The sequence below is a fragment of the Larimichthys crocea genome, chromosome XI (assembly GCF_000972845.2).
Source record: "Larimichthys crocea isolate SSNF chromosome XI, L_crocea_2.0, whole genome shotgun sequence".
NCBI classification, from domain to species: domain Eukaryota; kingdom Metazoa; phylum Chordata; class Actinopteri; family Sciaenidae; genus Larimichthys; species Larimichthys crocea.
In genome coordinates this window covers 983,301-1,008,247 of record NC_040021.1, presented here as the reverse complement: position 1 = coordinate 1,008,247, position 24,947 = coordinate 983,301, and the positions used below count along the sequence as shown (strand labels likewise).

General features: G+C 40.9%; 2 protein-coding genes across 2 annotated transcripts; one reads left to right on the top strand and one right to left on the bottom strand.

Annotated features, from left to right (window-relative positions):
• The first annotated feature begins 8,684 nt into the window (after nucleotides 1-8,684).
• plg (plasminogen) lies at nucleotides 8,685-18,572 on the top strand. Its single transcript, XM_027284659.1, has 19 exons — nucleotides 8,685-8,789; nucleotides 10,059-10,197; nucleotides 10,296-10,402; nucleotides 10,809-10,923; nucleotides 11,016-11,155; nucleotides 11,250-11,370; nucleotides 11,490-11,608; nucleotides 11,975-12,137; nucleotides 12,484-12,608; nucleotides 13,225-13,384; nucleotides 13,607-13,785; nucleotides 15,976-16,124; nucleotides 16,221-16,314; nucleotides 16,501-16,615; nucleotides 16,774-16,848; nucleotides 16,949-17,089; nucleotides 17,542-17,648; nucleotides 17,737-17,882; nucleotides 18,202-18,572. Exons 1-19 carry the CDS (start codon nucleotides 8,744-8,746, stop codon nucleotides 18,361-18,363), a joined length of 2,403 nt encoding a protein of 800 aa, XP_027140460.1. The 5' UTR covers nucleotides 8,685-8,743; the 3' UTR covers nucleotides 18,364-18,572.
• LOC104934221 (solute carrier family 22 member 2) lies at nucleotides 18,464-23,841 on the bottom strand. The gene is made up of 12 exons (XM_010749836.3): nucleotides 23,329-23,841; nucleotides 22,538-22,585; nucleotides 22,313-22,416; nucleotides 21,604-21,758; nucleotides 21,298-21,466; nucleotides 20,653-20,767; nucleotides 20,455-20,555; nucleotides 20,155-20,369; nucleotides 19,961-20,069; nucleotides 19,755-19,867; nucleotides 18,956-19,052; nucleotides 18,464-18,762 (listed from the first exon to the last, which is right to left on the bottom strand). The coding sequence occupies exons 1-12, from the start codon at nucleotides 23,680-23,682 to the stop codon at nucleotides 18,675-18,677; spliced, it is 1,668 nt and encodes a 555-aa protein (XP_010748138.2). The 5' UTR covers nucleotides 23,683-23,841; the 3' UTR covers nucleotides 18,464-18,674.
• Nucleotides 23,842-24,947: the final 1,106 nt, after the last annotated feature.

The window sequence follows — 24,947 nt, the reverse complement described above, 5'->3', positions numbered from 1 at the left end:
AAGCTCAGAAAACATTAGTTCAATCCAGACAACTCACCAATAAACAACAAGAGACCCAAACTTCACATTTTTAGGTAAAATCATTGAAGCCTTAAACTCTCTTGACTGTAAACAATTGTTTTGGTGTTTTCTGCTCCGTCACCACAGCACAGATTGGTCAACCACAACATATAACTAACACCAGGTGTAAAAAACAGACTTTCTGGCACAGGGCTTAATTGTTTTGAACCCTGTTTGAAGAATAAGCTTGACATGGCGTCCCCCAAGGCTTCATTCTTGGACCTCTTCTGTTCAACATCTAACTCACTCTGATCATAAAAAAGACTAAATATCTTTGCGACTGAATGATTTGAATATTAATAAATGCCATGTTCTTTGTCTGTGGATAAGAGTTTGGATTGAGTCTGGATTTTTCGGCTTGTCGAAACCAGCTTCATTTATATTTGGACCTGTTGTCCGAGCAAAGAGTCCTTAAGTCCAAACCTGCAAAAGTGCTGGATTACTGACAGTTATGTGTACCTTAAAACCTAGAAAGTTGGTTTCAACCATGGCCAATCCATTCTTAAGAGGGTTACCAATCTACGTTTGTCACGAGAGACATGCAGAAACCTTTGGCCTATTCTAACCAGGGTTTTTTAGCTGGAAAGATACTGCCTTAACCATACTGGTTTATCTTATTAACACTCTACTACAGCCACAAATGCACAACAACACACGTCACAGTAATGCTCTAACAAGTTCACAGACCTTGTGCGTTACGCTGTGCTTTTTTTTTGGCGAGCCGTACATTCTTGTCACAGTTGGCGATGCAGAAAGGTTGGGCCGCACTATTAAAAACTCAGGACGTTCTTGAATATTTTCAATAGTAGAATAGTTTCCTGGCCACCTTGGAATGCAGACCAATCAAAGAGAGCTTTTACTCAGTTGCAGGTAGTATTACTTTCAAATATTATGATGTGCAATCATTTAACGTGTTTGCCATAATGAGGCAGATATTGTGAACAGAAAGGAGTTCCACAGAATAAACGTACAGATCCATAGACAGTTTCTGCGGACTCGCCTTCACTCATTCACAATTTCCAGATGATCTGTAAGGTTTTCTGTCCACACTGAAGCAAACTGGACTGGATCTGTGCATGAAACCAGAATATTCAGTCAGTTAAATATACATGCAGCCAGTACAGTAGAGAAACTATCACCCAGGTCACAAATCTTCACACAGGCTTCGTGTGTGTCGAAGAGTTGACAAAGATTTTTTTCCACAAGATATCAGGAACAAACTCCCAGAAAACTTCAAATCTTTTTAAAAAAGCTTTAACTGCCATTTTTAACCTTGAGATTCTTTAGTCACATATACACTGTAGCTGCAGTGTAATTTAAACTCTAACACTTGATTACTCTTATACTATTTTAGCAAATGTATATCTTCTATCTTACTTTGTTTACATACATCGGTATGTGTCTTATTTATTGTGTTTCTCTTCCACCTTTCCTTCCCTCTAAAGCACTTTGATTGCTCGTGTTGTTAAAAAGGTGCTACATGAATAAACTCCCCCTGCCTAAAACCTTCATGAACCTCAATTTGAATCGAGGCATTTTTAAGTGCAACCAAAAATAATAAACTTCAGCTGTAATTTTGTCTCTTGTTTCTTTGGCATGAGGGCCGACGCTGACACGCTCCAAAGTGAACAAAGAGATTTCTATAACAAGCACTTATCAAAGTGGAAATATTTTCATTTTCAGTCAAGAGGACTAAGGGGTGCCTCTCTTATTCGATGATAACAAGTGTAAGTTTGACAGAATGACGCCAACCTGCTTAGTGTTTTCATTTATTCATTTCACTTTTTTTATCCGGCAGACAAAGAAGTGAAGACATGAACCAGATGTGGGACGTGGAGGGTCGAAAGCACGGTTTCACTCTATTTTTCACGTCCACGTGCAACAGTTGTAAAAATCCACGGGTACACAGAGCGTAAAATACCTGTACTGCGTGTGTTTAATCACACATCCTTCAAAACCACAGTGCTGTACAATGGTCCAGTCAAGGGCAAGTCACTTAAGAAATGCTTTAATCAAAGGAAAAAATGCATTCAATTTAAGGAACAATGTTTAAAAGAAAGTGTTGCACAATTTACCATAGTCGGCTCTAATGCACCATCATACTGCATCCATTTGCTGGGACCTTCTGTCCGATGAGGCTGTAATTGAAAACACACAAAGAGCTGACATTCTGAAGGAGAAATATATGAGCTTTTTGTTGTCCATAATACAAAATGACCATGACATGTTTCTGGGGGGGTTGATCAGGTTCTTCGTCAGAAAGAAAAAAAACTCAAATTGATTACACAGCCAGGTGGTGAGGACTGATGCTCCCAGACGAGCAGATGAAGATACCGTGGGCGTGGAGCGAGCTCAGCACACGAAACACAAACGAATGAAATGAATAAAGATGAATTAAGATTAACCAGATTAACACATGTGGCAGAAAGAAATGTTACATTTGTATTGCATGTTCTCTCACCTGTATTCATTTCTGCGGGATGTCTTTATGTGTCTATGATTCATTTTGCAGTTACTTAATACGGCACCACCTGCTTCTATGATATATTTTTTTTAAATAATAATCATTTAAATCCATTAATTCAAGAGGGAAGAAAGGACAAGGGCTTCACAAATATTCTAATGAATAAAACTGCAGCATTCATAAGTGGTCACCAGTTAATCTTGTCATTCTGCAGTCTACATCACTGCAACTAATAATACGTCGAGTGCATGTTGAGTTTTCTGTGACCTTTCTTTTAAAAAAGGACAGTCTGGGAAATTAAATGTATTTTTCAAGGGAATTCTGCCGGAAATGGCAACATAATTACACAAACCCACAAAGAAGTAACAGTCAGAGAAGGTAAAATAGTTTAAAATGAATCAAACTGTTGTATGTTGTGTACGTGAAATAAATAAAACGACATGAAACCGTGAGTAATGCAGCCGCCATTTCCCCCCTTTTTTTAAGGAGAGCGGGACGTCTCTAAATTGAGGTCTGACAGAAGGATATTGATTGAGCGGCAAACCTTGGACATCACAGAGCCCGCACCTCTCGCTCACCATCTTTGTTGCGGTTTCTGCTTTATGGAAGGGACTGACCTTCAACTTGCAGGAACATAGAACAAAACCAGTACACTTAGTCGCTCAGTGAAACAATAAGATGAAAATCGGAGCTTTGTGGAAATAAAAATGAATGGTTGTTTCTCGGAACATCATTCTGCTTTTGTTTGAAAAAGGGACAAGGAGAGGTGAAATGATGCTTAAACCAAAGAGTCTGTTAAACGTACATTTGAAGGATTATGCATTCAGTTAAATTTCCTTACCTGAGTCACAGCTTTGAGATTCATGAATTCACATAGAAATGCTGTAGATCTACATTAAATAATGTAACGTGCATATTCCTTAGAAACAGACAAACTTCTAGATTTCTCTCCTTTTTGCATGTCGGAGTCAGAGCAAATGATAGTTTATAGTTATTATTATAACCTTTTCTGATCCGCACAAAGAGTCACTGACAAATTTGTTGAGATTTACTGACTACTGTAGAACAAAAACTGTCCAAGCATGCTTCAGGTTGGAGAAAGTTGCTACCCCACGTCAAGAGTGACGGTAAAATGGAGAATGACCGGTGGATTGGTGCAGCGTCAGCAGTAATGTGGATGTTGTACTAGACCATTGTGGGTGAGAGGAGGATTTTCTGGTCATCTATGGTCATGAACTTTGGGTAGTGACCGAAAGAATTACATTTGCGGATCCAAGTAACCGAAAGTCACTCCGTCGGTTGGCTGGGCTCGGAGATAGGATGATGGAGGGTGAGGCGCTTGGACAACAAAAGGAAGCTCAGAATAGAGCAGTTGCTCCTTCACGTCAAAGGGAGGATCATAAACTCAGGATCCTCCTGGGTGCCTTCCTTTGAAAGTGTTTATGGCATGTCCAACTGGCAGAAGACCACGGGGCAGACCCAGAACTTGGACTATATAGCCCTTATGACCTGGGAACGCCTCAGGATCCTCCAGGAGGAGCTGGGGAAAGTTGCTTTGGAGAAGGACATCTGGAATGTCCTGCTAAACCCCGGATAAGTGAAAGGAAATGAATGGATGGACAGTCTAAAATCGAATCATTGCATCCCTAGTTGTAACTACAGTACCTTACGTTAATAGGGGATGGAGGCTCCTCTACAGATAGATGTCAAGCCAATCAACATCTCTGTTGGCGACAATGCAAGGACTGGAATCTCTGACTGTATCACCCAAAGAGAGAGGAATGTCCACACAGAGCACCAGCATAACAGGCAGGGTTGACCCCCATCAGCAGGACTTATTTCGCCGACAGAGTAATCACGAGGATGAAACAGTCGGGTCATTTAAAGGCAGCAGTGTTAGAGAGTTGCCCCTGACATTATGCATGCATGAATGAATGAAGGGATCAGAAATTGCACCTGCTTTGCCGCTGCTTTATGTCAACAGGTCAACAAACATCAGGTGTCATGCATGTATGCTTAATAAGTATCCGATAACGCCCCCGTATCAACCTAATAAAATGGACTTAATATATTTTTAAATGTTTGCATCGATCTGCAGTTACATCTACGATATGTCACACAGTCCTCATAAAACAAATAGTTTTATATAGTATATATATCCTTAAACTATTTATAGTTTTATTTCATAGTCCTCGGCTCCAGACAAAGTAAGTAGGACATCCGATCCGTGGGTCTTTGCATTTGCACCTGGTATTAAAATGTTATTTCGATTGTGTCCGGCAGTGTCGGAGAGTTAGAACAAACATACATGATGGGCACAAGGCTTATAACGGGAGGGCATCGAATTACTAGCAAGTGGCAACATAGTTGTGTGTAGTGAAAGTGAAACCATAGAGACCACCAGAAAGATGGCGCAACGCTCGTCACTTTCTTAATAATCTGACTGAAAATAAGGAAAATATTCAGCTATCTTAGCTAATTTAAAAGTGGAACTAAAACGTCAAACCACTACTTTCAAATAAAACCAGTGTCTATGGGTGTTTAGTTCTGTTGCTGATGGCTAATTTTGGAGGCACTTGGCACACAGCCCACTGGTTCCCAAAGTAGGGGGGTTGCCAGGCAACAAGTTGGGGTCGCAAGATGATTTTCAGAAATCAAATAAAATTTTAAAACTTTTATTTTAGCCACCATTGTAACAAAACATAAAAAAAGCCTTTTGGTTTTCTTTGCTGGATTTTTTTAAGGTCTGTTAGTATCGTGCCAAACATTACGAACTGTAACAAGGACAAATCATGTGACATCTGGGGGTCGCAAATCACTGGTACCGCTGTTTTGGGGGTCGCGGGCTGAAAAGTTTGTGAATCCCTGTGTTAGGTACTTTGTACGCCAAAAGGCTGCTTCAACGATAGATAAATCTTTATCAGAAAGTGTCTGTATATTGTTCATTAAATATTTTGTAATCCACATTCAATTCAATGTTTCATAGTAAAACTTTCTAAACAAAGTCATTTCTTGTTTTGGCTTTGTAAAGTTTGTCACCTCTTGAAATGATGGCGTTATTCACTAGTGTTAATCACAGGTCACACGGATCATAAAGAATGTCCACGTTCTTGAATTAAAGTGAATCTTATTCAATAATATAATAATATAACATTCAGTAATAAAGGTTACGACCATGGACTGTTCTTATAATAAGACTCAAAGTTTATTTTACAGTAGCGTGTGATGAAGTGCTTGGTATTGCTTCACATACTTTAAACTGCTTTAAACTTTTTTGATGTATAATTTTGTCTCTCAAAGACTGCAGTGTTTAAATACTTTGATTTAAATAAAACCAGCCAAAAACTTTTTTTTTTGTCTTTTTCTTTTTATTTTTAATCAAATCATGATTTTTCATTTTGAATAGATGGATTGATAGCACCCAACCTTTAAAGAAGGCTGAACAGTTGTAAGTATAAAACGTGATTTTACTTTGACAACAGTAATATTGGAAATTGTAGACGTACTCCTGAATCCCTTGAACCATCTGACCCATCAGAATTACTCAAATCGTATCATGCTGCTGTATGGCAGTCATTCATCGCCGTGGCCTATTAAACACAAACGGAAAAGTTTTGAATATCATCATCAATAGCTCTATTATACTCCTCATCCTTGACAGTATCTTATCAGCTTCAACAGTCCACTCATTTGTTCTCACTTTCTATTCACATGCAGTGAAAATGAGGTGTTTTTGTCTGTATTATCCAACTGTCTCCCATCGTTAATTCAGGTGAAGTTGGAAAGGTGATGGTATATATATATATATATATTAGATGTACGTCTCCTCAAGGTTGGTGATCAATACCGCCCTCTGCAGGCCATTACCAGATAGAGTACATGGTTATTTGTCCAGACTTAGGAAACCAATGCATGAGTGCTTTTTTGTTTTATTTTCTACTCTAAGTGAGACAAAACACAACAGATGATACCGACGTGATAGAGCTTTAAATTACGGGAGAAGGTGAAAATAAAGTGGATAAATACCCTAAGTGCTCAAGTCGTTTTAGTAATGGTGATAATAATAAATCAGAAGAAGCAGGCAGATGTTAGGCTGACGTATGTGTCTGTGTTGTCCTGATTTGGTTACATCTCCACAGTCGAAAAGGTCATGGTCTTTCGAACATCCCACAGATCTTCCCCCAGTTCCTTTGTGAGCTTCACACCCTTTCGTTGTCTTGTTTTTATATTTACAGCAACGTCTATCCATCCATCCACTTCCCTTTACTTATCTGTGGTCAGGTCACGGTGGTGGCAGGTCTAGCGGGGCTTTCCAGACATCCTTTTCCCGAGGTGTTCCCAGGCCAGATGGGATATGTAGCCTCTCCAGCAAGTTCTGGGTCTGCTGGTTCCTAGAAAGCATCCTATACCGATGCCCGAGACCACATCAGCTGGCTTCTCCATAGAGCAGTGGCTATTCTGAGCTCCCTCCCATGGGGAGCGATGAAAGAGGTTCACAGACCTTCATGAATCAGCCCAGAAGGAGTTACAGTACGTCGTTTGGGAAAAGGGAAACCGGGACCCCTCCTGCAGCCAGAACGTGGATCTTTGCGTGCTGATTCCTTGCACCTGCAACATTTACAGCAATGTTTTTTATAAGATAATGGGTTGAATTAGTGTGTGATGTGAAATTATTTGTAGTGATAAAACCTCCAGAGAATTATCATCCAGCTCTGCAGTTCCTCTCAGCCCGACTGAGTCTTTTCAGGGTCTTTCAGTGAATTGTTTTGCTTGATCAGCAACTTTCATAATTGTTTCATTCTTGTAGTGTTGTTTTTTAGCTGCAGCAGGCAGCTGTTTTCAATGAAGACCTCTAAAAAAAAACCCCACTGTATCTTACCTCCCATCATCAAGTAGTAGACAAGTAAGCATACCGAAGCATTTTGCAGCAAAAGAGCAAGATATTTCCAAAACAGAAATACAAGGAGACGCCAAATTAATGATAATTTTGCTCCATGTTTGCTCAATGTCTTGTTTTCGTCCCCTCTAAGTAGCCAAAAAGGTCATCATCTTTGAAACCAGAGGATGAAAAAAGAGTGAAAGAGAGAAAGGGAAACTACTGTATTTACAGCTGTAATGTATTTGAATTGTACAACTGCGTATAATATGGGGAGGATAACAGCCATGGGTGTGATACAAGGTTTTATAAACGATGCTTTTATCATCAACATCCCGAGAATTTGGAAGGACTTATTGTCATTATCCAAGTCTCTTTTGAAGACTTCAATTTAACAACCTACTTTTTGTGGACTTGATTTTGTCAGATATCTGGAATTCTTTGTATTGTACTTCAAATATCTTATTACGCAATCTTATATACACAGAAAACTCATGTTCTCATGTTTAATTTTTATGTTCAGATTTTTTAGAAAGGCGGTGGCACAGTATAGTTACTCTGTCCTGCACAGAAGAGTCTAAAGTAGGTTGTTTTGTAATCACATATTTGCAGTTGAGGACATTGGTCCCTTTTAGCTGAATATTAACTATAAATATTGATCTCATTTGATCTAGATCACATAGTATTCACCAACAGAATGAAAACCAAGTCTTATTAAACTGTAACACACACATGTGTGTCACCATTTAGGAACCCCCCCAACATACAAGCATTTACTTACAGTATCTTATAATAAAGATTTTCAAGCCACAAAGGAAATGCAAGCTTCCTTTGCATGGACACAAAATCCAGTGAAGTAATGAAGAGAAAGAATGGGCATGTTGATAAGATACGAAAGGTCACATGATATCAAAAGAGGTCAAAGCTCATGAGAGATCTCCTAAATCTGTTGTAGCTGCAGAAAAGCAAGAAGCCTGAGAGTTCATCTCAACAGAGACAAGAAGCCTCCAAGTTCTTTTCCTGTTCTCCAACTGAGGGTGTTTCATAACTGGAACAAGGTAAGAATTAAACAGCATGTGGTGCATTTGAAAATATGTCAATATTCAACAACTGAACAAAAAAGGATGAATCTCTGTGATACTGCGATGCAACATTTAGTTTCCCCAAATCTCCTATAAACAAGGTTTTTGACCTGTAGCTCTTTTGCCGTCCTTGTCGGGCCAATGATTGACTAACGATGTCCTGTTTGTCTTCCCAACATGCTAAAAAGGAGCCCAATAACATATCAAGAGGTACCTCTGTGAGTTAGTCGACAATGAGCTGCTAGTATAAGGGCCTTTACCATGGACCTGAAACTAGCTTTCCTCCTGGGATCCTTGCTCTACACTGGTAAGATACAATCGCATTTTTGAATGATAATGATAATGCTACAGAATATTTTAAAAAGTACGACTTCAATGTGAGAGTACTTCATCAGGACTACTGTCCAAGTTGATTAAATATATTCTTTCAGTGCTAATTTCAACATTCAGTCAAGCCAGGATGTATTAAAAGACACGTCTGCATGCACCTAAGAGAGATCTTGTCGACCTTGTGTTAAGGTTTAAAGGCAGCCCCAAACAATGGGAAGCAGAGACCGCCAGAGACAAACTGAAATAATCTATTTGAAGATGTGACACAAAAGCAAATTCCTGCATGCCCAGTGTGTACCCAGAGTTCATCTTGTACTGTTTGAATCAAATCTAAGAAATCACATTAAACGCAGGTCACATCAATGATTGATCTCTGGCAGTATTGTGGTAACACAAGTACAATCCACCATGACCAACAATGTAACAACTAATTTGAGAATTTATTAGTGTAGTTCGCCCGTATATATTTCAGATGTCAACAGCAGGTTTTTCTCAGTTTTAAACTTGCAGTACCTCAACTGATCTTTAAAATATTCAATCATTGATCCATCTGAAACTATAAACAAATTAGCCAATAAACAAAAACTCACACTGAGCAGCGGTTTAGATGAATTGCCCACAAACATAATCTAAGGTGTACCACAGGGTTCAATATTGGGTCCTTGGGTTTTTTTTTTTTCTTTGGTGTGTGTGTGTGTTTGTATACAGACTCACTTAACTCTACAATAAGGAATATATATCAGTAATTATTATGCAGATGATACACACTTTTACATACTTGAAGAAGAAGCTGAATGCTCAGTGTGGCTATGTTTAACCTCTTGGCCTGTCAACTTTACAAAAGTGACACTGTTCTGTTGTCTACTTGGGCCACCTTTTAATTTCCAGAAGAACCTCTAGGGCATTTTCTTCTGTGTTTTGATGTCTATTACTCACCTGTCAATGAACTGTTCAAGGTTGCTATCATAATATTTGTCATTTGTCACAAACTTTTACAAATTTAGTGACACAGTTATTTAACCGTTACTCAAGAGATGTGTCATAAACATAACAACTCATGCTCACGTTTCTTCATTTTAAAATTCAGTGTTTGTCAAATGTAAAGATCTCAGAATATTAGTCGACATGTTGTTCTAAATGGGGAAACAGCCTCTTAAATAACTTGGATGACATCCATTCATTCATGCAGAGAATAATAAATAATAAACTGTATATCTGAATTCATGTTTTTGTGATGTGATATCAGTTAGTGGTAGTACTGAGGTGAACGGCTATGCCAAAACCGAAGGAGCATGGATCCTCTCGCTGAACAAAAGACAGTACTCCGTAAACACAGCGGCTGAATGTGCAACCAAATGTGACAATGAAACAGCCTTCACGTGCAAGTAAGTCCCCAACTTTTACATTTACACTCATGTTACAACTTAACTTTTACAATTAAGGCTCTGCACCCAAACATAAAACCTGAGCCATGTTTCCACAGGGCTTTCATGTATGTTCAAAAGGACCAGGACTGTTGGACAGCAGAAGCAAACTCCAAATCTGAGTCTATTTTACGCAGAACAAGCGCAGTTTTATATGAAAAAGATGGTACGTGTCTCTCTTTTCATTATGAGGTACAGTATTATGAATGATATTATTGATTATGAGTTAAAGAGTTCATTTTATTGGGGTGTCCTTTCTTTGTTTTACTGCAAGTGTGCAAGAGTGCCCGTACTGCTCCACTTTAGAGTTTGCATGATATTTTTTAGCTTCCATTACATTGTGGTTAATGTTTAGCCTATGTTGCATTAACAGTGATGTTTGGACTATGTCTGCAAACACTGCGAGGTAGTGATGCACGTTGAACACTACTGTGACTCAAGTTTTTGGGGATGACTTCAGTGGGATTTGATAAATGATTGACTCAAAGATAAAAAAAAACAGATAATATTATTGCACTCATGTCAACAAGCATTCTTCCAATATAGCAGGCTGATTATTGATTTTTTTTTAGGATACCTCCTGGAGTGTGTAAATGGATTAGGATCAGATTACAGAGGAACAAAGAGTAAAACAAAATCTGGAAAGACGTGTCAGAGATGGGAAGCAAAATACCCACACAGACCAAAGTGAGTATTCACGTATTAAAATGTAATTGCATATAATACATCATATCCTTTCTTATTTTTTCATAAAATGTATCTGAATGCGTCTGCTGCAGTATCACACCACAGAGCCATCCCCGAGCAGACCTGGACTCTAACTTCTGCAGAAACCCTGATGGAGATGCTGGGGGACCCTGGTGTTACACCACCGACCGCAACACTCGCTGGGAACACTGTGATGTACAAAGCTGCACTGGTAAACAATGATTTATTTTGTTTGTATGGCAATTTGACCTATACTTATACCTGCAAAGAGGCGTAGTATGATGTGTATGTGCTTGTTTCTTCAGAGGAGTGCATCCACTGCAGTGGAGAGAACTACAGAGGGAAGATCTCCACTACAGAAAGCGGCTTCACTTGCCAACGCTGGGACTCCCAGAAACCTCACAGCCATGGCTACAACCCCAGCGCGTAAGACAACAGAACAGCACCAGCGGCTGGAAGGAAAAAACATATTTTCTAGAAGCTAAACATTGTTTTCTTTTTTGTCCTTAAGATTTATTTTAGTGTTCCATTTATGTTTTAACTAGACTTCCGGAGAAGTATCTTGAGCACAACTACTGCAGAAACCCAGATGGAGACCCCCGACCATGGTGCTTCACAACTAGCCCATCTAAACGATGGGAGTTCTGCTCTATACCCCGCTGTGGTAACTCCTCCTGTTTCATTTACTTCTTCCTTGTTTTTTAAACTAAACCTATTTAATGCATTCACAAGTAAAATGGCATCATACATGCAGTTTTTAAGCACTGTAGAAAATATGGGCACTCACCTGTTAACCAAAGGTCTGTGAGTTTGGTTCCTTTAGCAAGGCCCATTCCTGCTGCAGAAACCACTGACATGGTAAACTGACCTGAGGAACAAAAGAAAATATTAGAAACTGTTATTATTTGGATTTTGTTTCGTTGCCAAAGATAAATCCCTTTAAAATCAGCTTGTTTGGTATAAGGTTATTAATGTTAACGTTGTTTTCATGGAGAGATCTGCAACAATCCATCTCATTTTCTGTGTTCAGCTTCCGAACCTCCCACCATCGTCCCAGAGCTGACCTGTGCCACCGGTGATGGTCTATCGTACCGAGGCACCGTGGCTGTGACGGAGTCCGGTAAAACGTGCCAGAGATGGGCGGCTCAGACGCCACACAAACACAACCGCACGCCAGCAAACTACCCCTGCAAGTAAGAGCGACTGTAACAGGAAACAAAGGGAGATACATGTTGCACTATTGTAATATTGTTATATGCACAGAATTTCTTATGAGTTGGAGGAGACCAAAAACAGAGCTCAAAGGAGCAAAATCAACAAATCACAGCAGGGTGCAAGGAAATGCTAATGCTGTTCTGTGTATATTAAATATGTAAACAGACCACTGATTGCTTCAGTCTGCCTTTGACGTCAACATTGCTGACATGCCTCTAGTCGACTTGAGTCCAAGTCACGATGAAACATAATTCTAAGCATGTTGCCTTTATCCTTATATTTACCCGTGTTCATCATAATTTATTGTTTTCTATTGTTTGCCAGAGACCTAGAAAACAACTACTGTCGTAATCCCGACAATGAGAGGATGCCATGGTGTTACACAACTGACTCTGAAACTCGCTGGGAGTACTGCAAAGTGCCAACCTGTGGGAATCAAACAGGACCAGGTACAACAGTGATTGATGACAATGTTGTCCACTTTTAAAAAACAGCCACATACATGTAGCATGATAATGGGTTTATTGATGATTTAACATGCTTGGAAGTGTTCTGTAATCTGTTCATGTAGTTTGAAGAAAAAGCAAATGTGCAGAGGAAGGATAAAGAACTATGCAGAACAATGATGAATGTTAATGATCAACAATCAAGGTAGAGTGCGCCATGGACATGTTAGTGCAACAATAAGTACTATGAAAGTTCTAGAAGGGGATCTAGATCTATCATGTCTAGTTGTTGGTAGCGTTGAAGGTCCTCTCTGAAGAGCTGGAGGTCTTCAGGAGGTTTTTAAAGGTAGAGAGGGACGCCCCTGATCTGGTAGGAACTGGTAGGACGTTTCACCAACGGGGAACAACAGACGAGAAAAGTCTGAAATGTCCTGAGCGTACGAGTGGCAGAGCCAGACATCGATCATTGGAGGAGGTAACATATGAGGAAGTTGGTGGGTGCAGAACCGGAGATTACTTTGTTGTCAGCATTAGCAATTTGAATTGCGGGCTGCTGCACAGGTAGCCAGTGGAGCTCCCTATGAATGATGCATCAATGATTTATTGTCTCCTGTCGCAGATGATGCAGTGATCCCACCAGAGGAGGAAGACTGTTACGTGGGGGATGGGTCAACTTACCGTGGCATAACATCAGAGACAATCAGTGGAAAAAGATGTCAAAGCTGGAGTGCCATGACTCCACACAAGCATGCGAAAACTCCAGCAAACTTTCCTAACGGGTGAGCCTCCAATAGCGTCTCCTAGTATATTTTATCTTTGAAAATACAGATTTTTGGTAATTGGCCAGAGCAACCCTACCATTACATAACATCTGGTTATAGCTACTTCTATTTCAGAGTGAAATCCTGCCCCTGGTGGTTAAATATAACAGATTTAGTTCCTTTCCTAGTTTGTTTCTAGAAGTGAAATACAAAACCTTGTGGGATATTCTCTTTCAACAGAGACCTCAGAAGGAATCTGTGCAGGAACCCTGACAACGACCGAGCTCCCTGGTGTTACACTACAGACCCCAGTGTCCGCTGGGAGTACTGTAATTTGGAGAAATGCTCCACTCCAAAGCCCACCAGACCTTCTCAACCCCAGATCCCCTCCACTGCCACCCAGGCTACACCAGAGAAAGGTAGATTATTCAACTTCTGAAATGTGTGTTTGTCAGACTCTGAGGTTGTTTGTCAGGTTATTTTATCCTTTATTAGGGCCCGAGCACAGCGAGGCCCTATTGTATTTCAAACGCTGAACGACGTTTAAGAGTAAATCGCATTTTCCACAGCCCATATCCCCCCCAAAACTCACGAAAATTTGCCTACCCCCCCCAATGTCAGGCGTACAATTACGTATTTTGGAGGTCTCACACATGCACGCGCGCATACGCCTCCAGAGCGCCACCTAAGTGCGCGTTTTTGCCGGTGCCCCTCGCCACGGTTTCGCCCACGTGCACGAAACTCGGTGGGAGTATGTAACATGCCCAGACGCACAAAAAAGTCTCTTGGTGCCCCGGGCTACAGTGAAGCGTACGGCGTCCAATTTTGCTCAGATTGGGCCTTTTCCCGTTTTTGCCTCATTTCCAGGGGTCGCATTTGAACGAACTCCTCCTAGGGATTTCATCCGATGTGCTTGAAACTTGCCGTGTGTGTTCTCAAGGCGTCCACAATGAAAAGTTATCAAAATCACAACTTTTTATCAGAGGGCGTGGCCGTGACGGTGCATCAAAGTCGACGCTGTCGATTTTTCCACGAAAATCCAAGACTCCATTGACTTTTGGGCTGATTTTCGGGCAAAAGTGTGCGGCTATCATATACTTTGTCAGAGCTGTCTGAAACTTGTTGGGGTTGTTAAGAGCAATATTATGCACAATTCGGCTGCATAATTAATGAGGGGGCGGGGCAAAAGCGCTCTATAGCGCCCCCTTGAATTTTTCTTTGGAACAGCCCCGCCACAGTTTTGGTCACAGAATTATGAAACTCAGCCGAATTGTAGAACATGCCAGGACCTACACAAAACTCTCTTGGAGCAATAAGCCACAATGAACAGGAAGCGAGATATTTAATAATGAAAATCGCCATTTCCGGTGTTTCGGCCTGTTTGACAAGGGGTCATGTTTGAACGAACTCCTCCTAGGGATTGTATCCAATTCACTTCAAACTTGGTAGGAGTATTCACATAGACTTCCTGAGTAAAAGTTATCAAAATGATGAATTTTGGGAAAATGGTGTGGGCGTGGCGCTCTATGAAAATTGTCATTTTTGCTGTTCTGGGCTGGTTGACAAGGGGTCATGTTTGAACGAACTCCTCCTAGGGATTGTATCCAATTCACTTCAAACTTGGTAGGAGTATTCACATAGACTCCCTGAGTAAAAGTTATCAAAATGATGAATTTTGGGAAAATGGTGTGGGCGTGGCGCTCTATGAAAATCGTCATTTTTGCTGTTCTGGGCTGGTTGACAAGGGGTCATGTTTGAACGAACTCCTCCTAGGGATTGTATCCAATTCACTTCAAACTTGGTAGGAGTATTCACATAGACTCCCTGAGTAAAAGTTATCAAAATGATGAATTTTGGGAAAATGGTGTGGGCGTGGCGCTCTATGAAAATCGTCATTTTTGCTGTTCTGGGCTGGTTGACAAGGGGTCATGTTTGAACGAACTCCTCCTAGGGATTGTATCCAATTCACTTCAAACTTGGTAGGAGTATTCACATAGACTCCCTGAGTAAAAGTTATCAAAATGATGAATTTTGGGAAAATGGTGTGGGCGTGGCGCTCTATGAAAATCGTCATTTTTGCTGTTCTGGGCTGGTTGACAAGGGGTCATGTTTGAACGAACTCCTCCTAGGGATTGTATCCAATTCACTTCAAACTTGGTAGGAGTATTCACATAGACTCCCTGAGTAAAAGTTATCAAAATGATGAATTTTGGGAAAATGGTGTGGGCGTGGCGCTCTATGAAAATCGTCATTTTTGCTGTTCTGGGCTGGTTGACAAGGGGTCATGTTTGAACGAACTCCTCCTAGGGATTGTATCCAATTCACTTCAAACTTGGTAGGTGTGTTCAAATACACTTCCTGAGTAAAAGTTATCAAAATTATGAATTTTAAGGAATCGCTGTGGGCGTGGCAATCAATAAAAAAAATTCAAAGAAGGCATCGGCAGGAAGCACCTTCTCAGAGCTGTCTGAAACTTCTTGCGGTTATCAAGGTTATGTTATGCACATTTCGACGTGCGCACATTTCGACGTGCGCGCATATGCGAGGGCCCGACCATCGCTGCTTGCAGCTTTAATTTACTCATGTGTTTCCCTCTTTTGCTGAGATAGATTGTAAGATTGGAAATGGTGTGACATACCGGGGTCCAACCTCCATCACCGTTCTGGGCGTAACCTGCCAAGCCTGGAGTGCTCAGACCCCTCACCAACACAACAGCTTCACACCACAAAGTCACCCCACAAAGGGTCTGGAAGGCAATGTAAGTTATGGTGCTTAATGAACACATAAATATAAAAAGTTAGTTCATCATATTTGTTTCCATTTCATTAATTTTGTCCTCGTGTGCTACTGTCAGAGCTGCAGAAACCCAGACGGTGATGTGAACGGACCATGGTGCTACACCACTGACAGGAGCAAGAAATGGGACTACTGTCAGATCCCAGACTGTGGTATGTGAACACTATTTGTAGGACATTACATTTATATCCACACTACCTGCATGGCTTGGTGAATGGTAACATGGGTCTGTCGCAGTCAACAATACAATTCAACAACAATTTCATTATGTAATGAGCACTAGCTGATAATCAACGTTTGTGAGATTTCATGACTGTGAACTGTTTTTTTGTTTTTAGCTGGGCTGAAGTGTGGTACGCCAGTCAACAAACCCAAACGTTGTTTTGGTCGTATTGTGGGAGGTTGCGTGTCTAAACCTTTCTCATGGCCCTGGCAAATCAGCCTCCGGACAAAGTGAGTACTAAAACACGATAGAAGACAATGCTGTTTCTGTATTAAGGCAAACAAAAAACAGTTGGTGGACAATCTGGCCAAAGAGGTAGTTGACTCATGTGACTTTATTCATTTATCTGTCCTACTTAAATAAATTTCTCTTTGTTGCTTCCCATCAGCCATGGAGTTCATTTCTGTGGAGGAACTCTGATTGACGCTCAGTGGGTCCTTACAGCTGCACACTGCCTGGAGAGGTCAGAGACACAATTCAAAAACATCTAGAAATCAAATCATACAATAACACCAATAACCATTTGATGATGTGTATGTTTATAAATGTGTTGTATGCTGTAGGTCCAAACTGCCTGGAGCCTACAAGATATACCTGGGCATCTACACAGAAAGAGGCAATGAGCCGTCGAAACAAGAGAGAAACCTGGAGAAACTGGTGCTGGGACCCAATGGAGCCGACATCGCTCTGCTCAAACTTCAGAGGTGAGGACTGGACTCATCTTCCTACAAGTTCAAGTACTAATAATTACAATGACACTGACTACTCCTTCTAAGTAGTGGAAATTAACTGTTCACGTAAGACCTACTGAACTTTGGATTCCTTTGCCAACCTCCAACCGTTTGAAAGTCTAATCCTGCCAACACACCTGTTTTTCTTACAAGGCTATCTCATCATCGTCCTCCAAGGAAATTTAAACATTATTATAAATACACAGATCCATAAGTTTTGTATTTTTGTCTGACATCACCCAAGTTGCCAGATTATACATGAAACACAAAAAAGTTTGACAGGTGTAGTGCCAACAACTAGTGTGAATGTGGGGGTTTAGCGACTTTGAGTTGTGACGTGATGTGTGTTTTAGAAATCATGTTTTTAATCAGTATTAGTAGATAATCAACATTGAAACTGATGTTCTCTATGTGTGTGTTTGCAGCCCTGCACTAATAAATGACAAAGTCCTGCCGGCTTGTCTGCCAGAAAAGGACTTCATTGTTGCCAGTGGAACAGAGTGTTATGTTACCGGATGGGGTGACACTCAAGGTACAGTACGTTATGGGTTTTGTTAAAAGTAATGATGATGACGAGGAGGAGGAGAATGGTGGACTAACTGCAGGGAGGTGTGTTGCAGGTACCGGAGGAGAAGGTATCCTGAAGGAGGCCGGTTTCCCTGTGATCGAGAACAAGGTCTGTAATCGTCCATCCTTCCTGGCCGGCAGAGTTAGAGATCACGAGATGTGTGCTGGAAACATCGAGGGAGGAACAGACAGCTGCCAGGTACAGAAACTCAAAAGAAAACTACAAAAACTGAACAACAGTTTAGAAAACTACAATAGCCGTGACAATGGTTTGGTCCGTTCTCCAAGCTGCTTCATATCCAACTAGGAACATTTCAGAGGTGTTTCAAACTTTGTTAACTTCTTCCTAGGTTTAGGTGCTTTTACCTTGAGTGAGTTAAAGTTTCCATTTTGGCTGTTTTTGGTGGTGGAATCACAATCACCAGAAGCCGTGAAGCATTTTAGCTGCACGTGAACTGAAAACCATCTGATGCACCAAATCAGTTGGAAACTACATTTTGTTTTTTTTCTCCCTGCAGGGTGACAGCGGTGGTCCTCTTGTGTGCCATGCACAGAACAGGTACATCCTGCAGGGTGTGACATCATGGGGTCTTGGGTGCGCCAATGCCATGAAACCTGGCGTTTACGCTCGAGTGTCCAAGTTTGTCGACTGGATCGATAGAACCATCAAAGCCAATTAAAAACTATCCACCTTTAACACATGCAGTGGCATCAAATTGTGACCAGTTGCATAAAACCACTGTTCATTGTACTTTTTGAAGATGGTTTAAAATGTGTGTGTTTGTAGCGTGGTATTATCTGATGTGTAGCAGATCGTATTCCTGCTTTTTGGGGTGTAAAGGTTTGTTTTCTGTAAGAGCTGAAAAATAAAACTTTAATACAAAGGAAATGGGCAAGCCATGCTTTATAGAAAAAAATGTTTTTAGTAGAGGTCAATATATTGTATTAGAGTGAATAAAGTCTACACACATGCATGCATGCACACAAAGAGTCAGACAGTTGTTGTTTCCTTGTTGTTTGTCAGGTCTGATTTTAAAAGTTTCTTCATCTGATGGTTCTCTGCCACATTCCCCTTTTTCCTGAGAACAAAAACACACAGTACATAAAAAACACCTCCTCTCTTAATACCTACAGATAGTATTACAAATTACAGTTCTATGTAATAAGACTAAACTAGTTCAAATTAACATAATTGACCCTTTGACCCCTATCCTAGTTTTCTCTTATTAAACCATGATCTTCCGACTCGGAAGATATCTTACGGTATCTTACCTATTAGGAAACTCAATATCTTCTATGGTGTCAGGCAGAGGTCCTCTGGTTTCAGGCAGCAACAACACCAAACCTCCAGCTATGAACGCGACCACACCTGTATGAAAGAAAATAACATGGAGATTTAAAACTGACTGACACAGTCACTCATTTAAAAAAAAAGACTTTACAGTGATGCTACAAACACAGGGCTTCAATAGAAAATATTATTACATATAAAGCTAGTGGTTTTATCTCAATATGTAGCACTGCAACAAGTAACGCTGTCCCATACCCATTTATTAAGATGCTGTTTTTGGTTACGAACAATTGACAAAAATCCCAAAGTATTTCTAGTAAAGGAACATGGCGATGATGGACCCAACGATGATGAACCCAACTTTCAATTTCATCTCAGGTCAGAACCAATCAATTTACCTTCCAAACCTCCCCTATGGTTATGAAGTTTGGGTAGTAACCAAAAGAATGAGATACAAAAGGCCTCAACTCTGCAAAATGGAGTTCAGAATAGAGCTGCTGTTTCAGGAACAGAGCCAGGAGCGAGTTTGGGCAACTGATCAGGATCCATGCACCCTCTTTTGAAGGTTCTCCAGAGACATCGAACTGGTAGTAGTCCCCACAGTGGACCCATGCTGGAGAAACTATGTGGGTCCTTGGGTCACCCCAGGAGGAGGTGAGATAAGTGGCAGAAAATAGATGGATGGACTTTGATGTTAATGTTTGCCTCCATCTATTAGCCTTATGACATTACTACATGACTTCTTGGTTTGTGATCATTGATAACATGTCAGAAACCTACCAAAGATGATGAGTGGTAGCTCCAGCCAGATGGCAGCCAGCCTATAGAGCAGGAACGGGGCTATGATGCCTCCAACATCACACATAGTCGAACAAATTGACACTCCCAGGTTCCTGTATCCAATTAACCATTGATCATTGAATTTGGCAGCTGCGTTATATATTTTACAGCAATTGTGAGAGTAGAGTTGATCAGTCTGACCTCACCTGACAAATGTTGGGTACAGCTCGGTGTTAACAAACACCACCATCATGAAGGCCATGGTGATACCCAGCCGACCAATGTAGACCACCACCGTCTTCGCCCAGAACATGCCTGAGGCAGGAGGTTTAAACAAACATATGCTACTCTACAAAGTTTTCTGTTCATAGGAAAGTTTGGAGTGTGAAATGTTACTTACTGTCAGGAATGAAGGCAGCAATCAAGCAGGAGGCTCCAGCGAGGATGTTGGCGGTGGCGAAGGGAAGACGTCGGCCGATGCGATCAATTGAGAAAAGGATAAAAAAGGTAGCAGGAAACTCGGCCAGGCCAGAGAGGAGGAAGTCGATGTAGACGTCTCCTCCTGCTATCCCCACCCGCATGATGAGGCCCTGATATACCACAGCACTGGTGAACCTGTAGTAGAAACAAGAAGATTTAATATCTCCTAAGTTTGGGGTCTCGTTTGGCCAACACATCTGTGATTTCATGTGAATCCCACCAGTTGAACATGAGGATGAAAGTGTGTTTTCTCATATTTGGAGTTCTGAACAGGTCCAACAAAGAGGCAGTAGGGGAGTCAGTCTCATCCTCATGCAGTGTCTGAAACAAACATTCATGATACAGATGCGACATTGTATCATTCATGAAATGATACAAAACGATATTGAGAGTTGAGATACTAAGTAAACTGTTAAACCTCGATGTTTGTGGAGAGTTTCTTCTTGTTCTCCTTTGCCATGGCTTCAGTGATCTCCAAAGCTTTCGAATAATTCCTCTGAGAGACGAGCCACCGTGGAGACTCTGGGACAAACCTGCAACAAAAGCAATTTTACAGGCACACCTGTAAACACCACATAATAATGTCAAGAAACCCATAAACTATTGGGCACTTTATGTTTGTATTTACAAAGTTCCTGGCCAAATGTGAAACTGGGGGCATTGTGGTCAACCCCTAGACCAACCAGGCTGATGGTGATTTAAACTCTGTGGGCAACGATCAGTGTATCCAGTAGATACTGAGGAAATCCATAACAGACATTTGGGTCAAGACTTCTTCTGCAGTCTGATTATCAACTTGATGTGCGAGAATAACAAGAAAGACAGATTTCTGCTCATCTCGATGAACAGATCTCTGCATATGTTGGTAAATGTTAAGACTAATAAAAGGTAATTCATCATCAATAGCCAAATGGTTCCAAAACAATTTCAGCCAATGTGTTCCACCTCTTTTGCTCTCTACACGGACTGTTGCAACCAAAGCACCATCAACGACTTAAACAGTGACGGGAACTCCTTCCTCAATGGCTCCAAAACAGGGAAACAAAGATATGAAGTTTCTTACCAGTGGTAGGACAGGAAGAACAAGTAGGGTGCACTGAAAATGACCTGCAGCCAGCGCCAGTCAGTCACATAGTAGGCGAGCAGAGGTAGGAGGAGGTTCCCGACACTGAAGATCATCTGGTACAATATGCCCACCGTCCGTCTGTAATCCATCCCGACAATCTCTGTGACTGAACAGAAAGACAGGAAACTAACGATGTTCAAAGACGATCGAGGATTAGTATGAATTCCACCAACACAAGTTACAGTGCATGTAGTTCCTGAGACGCCTCAGAAGAATATAAATGTCAAGTAAAGTCGTCTTTACGCATCACATAAGTCGTCATCCAGCCTCCTTTGACTCCGAAGGCAAAGATGCTCCTGAGCACCAGGATGGAGATGTAGTTCGGTACCACGGCGAGCATGATCCCCGAGACTAGATTCATCATGTTGGACATCAGGAAAGTCAGCTTCCTGCCAAACCTGCAGAATAAAAGAGACGACGTATGAATAATTACAGCATGTCGTAAATCAAACTGTTCTAATAAAATCAGAACCTCTTCGTGTTGACTGAGCTGATATTAAAGACGATGATGCATCTTTGTAGTCTGGCTTTTAGTGAAACTATATTTATTTGTCCATTGATACATTTGAATCTGATTCAGAATTATTTATGTATGTATTTATGAATTAGTTTGTCTATTTATACTTTTTCTCTACACTGTCTACTAATAGATTTGTTTTGTACTTTTATTTTTGTCTGTCAGTTTACACTTTTTCTTTTAATTGTCTATTTAGACATTCACTCTTATTTTATTTTATCTATTTATATATTTTAATGATTGATCAATTGGAATTTCCTTTTTTATGTTGAGTTTTCATTAAGAAGCAACCCATGGCTGTGAAGTGCAGCTAAAATCTGCAGATATAAATAGTCTGATATTTTAAAAAATTCTGAATCTGGACTCGTTGATCAACGTGACTGATGAAGGTGTGACTGTGGCCAGTGTGGTTTCGAAAATGATTCGAGGCCTCACCTGTCAGCAAAGTAACCAAAAACAAAGCTGCCAACGAGGAAGCCCACATTGAGAGTGGACTGGTACATGTCCACCCACCATGCATCTGAACACACCAGGTCAAACTGAGACCAGAAGGAAAAAAGATACATGTCTACATTCAGCAAGTCTCTACAGTAACATTTTTAATTATTTACTGTAACTTTGGTTGAAATTCATTTGATTCTGAACTGTGGTTCTTCTCACCTCCGTGACAAAGGACTTCCTGCCTTCATACTGATACTCCCAGCCGTCCTTACAGACAAAAACAAACCACTGTGTTAGAGAAGGAGCCGTCTAACCAGACCTGATGACTCCTTTACAGAAAATTAACCTCAACTCTGCAAACCAAAGAGGTTTCATATTAATTCATGCCCCTGAGGATCTGTGCACACCAACGCAAAGAGTTTAGTACGTCTTACAAGGCCAACAGAGTATTATACCACATGAATGCACAGCTTTACATAACTTCAGGGTCACTTTATGCATGAAGAAATAAAAGAAAAAACAGCAGACATCAGATTTTTTGCCACAACTACAAAATCAAAATGATCCTGTGAAGAGCTCTGATCTTCCAAACCACCTTTAACCTCCTGAATACATTTATAAAAGTCACCCACTCCTCTGCATTTTGCTCATTAGGACAAGATTTGTTAAACTAGTTGAACACCCCTCACCTCACCTTCTGCATCCAAGCATTTAGCAGAATCTACAGTGGCTGCGGAGGAACTTTGTAGAGCCAGTATTTGGTTTGTCCGTTTTGGGCCACTGTAGAGGACGGTGGTGCAGCATGGCGGAGGTTCTTAATTTCATGAATACGATGTTCCATTTATGCCAAGAGTACCCCAAAATCTTACACACTGGTCCTTTAAATTAAATCAAGAAGCTCACCATTATGACCATTATTTAGAATCTGAACTCTCATAATTCCCCTAAAAACATAAATTAGGTCGAAACCGTCCACTGAATCCACCTTCACTCGGTCTTAGAGATCTCACCTTGCATGCAGTAACTGGAACATTTGTCAGGTTCAGTTCTTGTGTATCACAGCTGAGCGCCGTGGCGTTCCAGTCCACCTCGTACTGCTCACAGCTGCTCGGCTGCAGAACTCCGGAGCTGTTGACCAGCGGCACCGTCAGCCTGCGACTGTCCGCCAAACTCCAACCGCACGCCTGCCTCCTCTCCACCACCGCCGAGTCCCTACACCAGTGATCCGGGGTGAAACCCTGGAAGACGATGCCGACGTACACACCTGAAAAAGGCAACGACAACAGACAGAACAAGGCAAAGATTCGCTTCTGACAACGTCCAAAAGCCCCAGCTTCTTCCAGGAGGTCATCAAAGGTCGCCATCTCTACTGTGATCCGAGTTCTTGGTGTTTGTATCGTATCAAGAAGTCAGATTTTGTGCTCTTGGACACAGCACAGATCAGCAGCAGTCTGCTTTAGAGACTCTCCTACTCACAAACCAGGTCGATGCGAAGCTAAAGTCCAAAAAAGCTGGTTTTAAAAACAGTTAATGTGTTACTGTTAAACACAAATGGCAGAGGAATTATGCAATCATTGAATGGACTGGATCTGAGCATGAGCCAAACCACATTCAGTTAGTATGCTTCAAGTGTGCCCCCACACAACACAACACAACACAACACAACACAACACAACACAACACAACACAACACAACACAACACAACACAACACAAAGTCACTTTGCCACTGGAAACTTTTGTTTAGAAAAGGCAAGACAAGCGTTTGGATTATTTCTGACTGACCTCTGTGATCAGTGGGTTTTATGGTTTCAATCGCAAGTTTAAGTCAACACTGAAGCATGATGTTAATTATGATGCCATCTAGACTAAAATAGACGATATAAGTAGTAGGACATGTGACTTATCAATCGGGATAGAGGTGTAGTGTAGTGTAGCAAAGTGTATCCACAGACTATTAAACATGGATGTAGTCTCCGGACGTCGCCAACTTCCGGAGCCTCAGCTAATCTGTGACAGCAGATCATCTATTCATTATTTCCAGTTAGTAGCCTTCATGTATTTGCTTGGTACAATTAGTGTGAAACACCGATGCACCTTTCTACGGAGTGCAAACACTACCTGGCACCACCAGCCATAGACTGCAGGGACATTAACCCATGCATTAATGTAATGATGCACATTAATAGCACCCCAACACAATACTTGAACTTGATCCAGAACTAATGGTGCAGTGTTGTGGTTTTATGTTTTACATTATTAATAAGTTTCTGGTTCAAAACAACTTTTCTGTTGGTACATCGGTACAACGCTGCCTTGATTTTCCCAAAACAGCCTTCAGAGGTTTCTCTTCCCATTGATGTCGATGGGTTAAGAATATTTTAGAGTTAAAATGTTTGGGGAAACAGGACCATTGGTTTGTACCATTTTTTAAAAGAAATACTAATAAAAAAAACAATATTTTTACACTTTTTTCTTAGAGTTTGTGTACATCATTCCTGTGCTGGATTTAAAATGCCACCATGGATCATCAGACTCTCTTTGTAAACCAGCTTGGGGCCGCCCTCTTGGATTTACTGCAGTTTTTGTTGGACATATTTTTATTGTTAAGCTTAAAGGTTTTTCACATT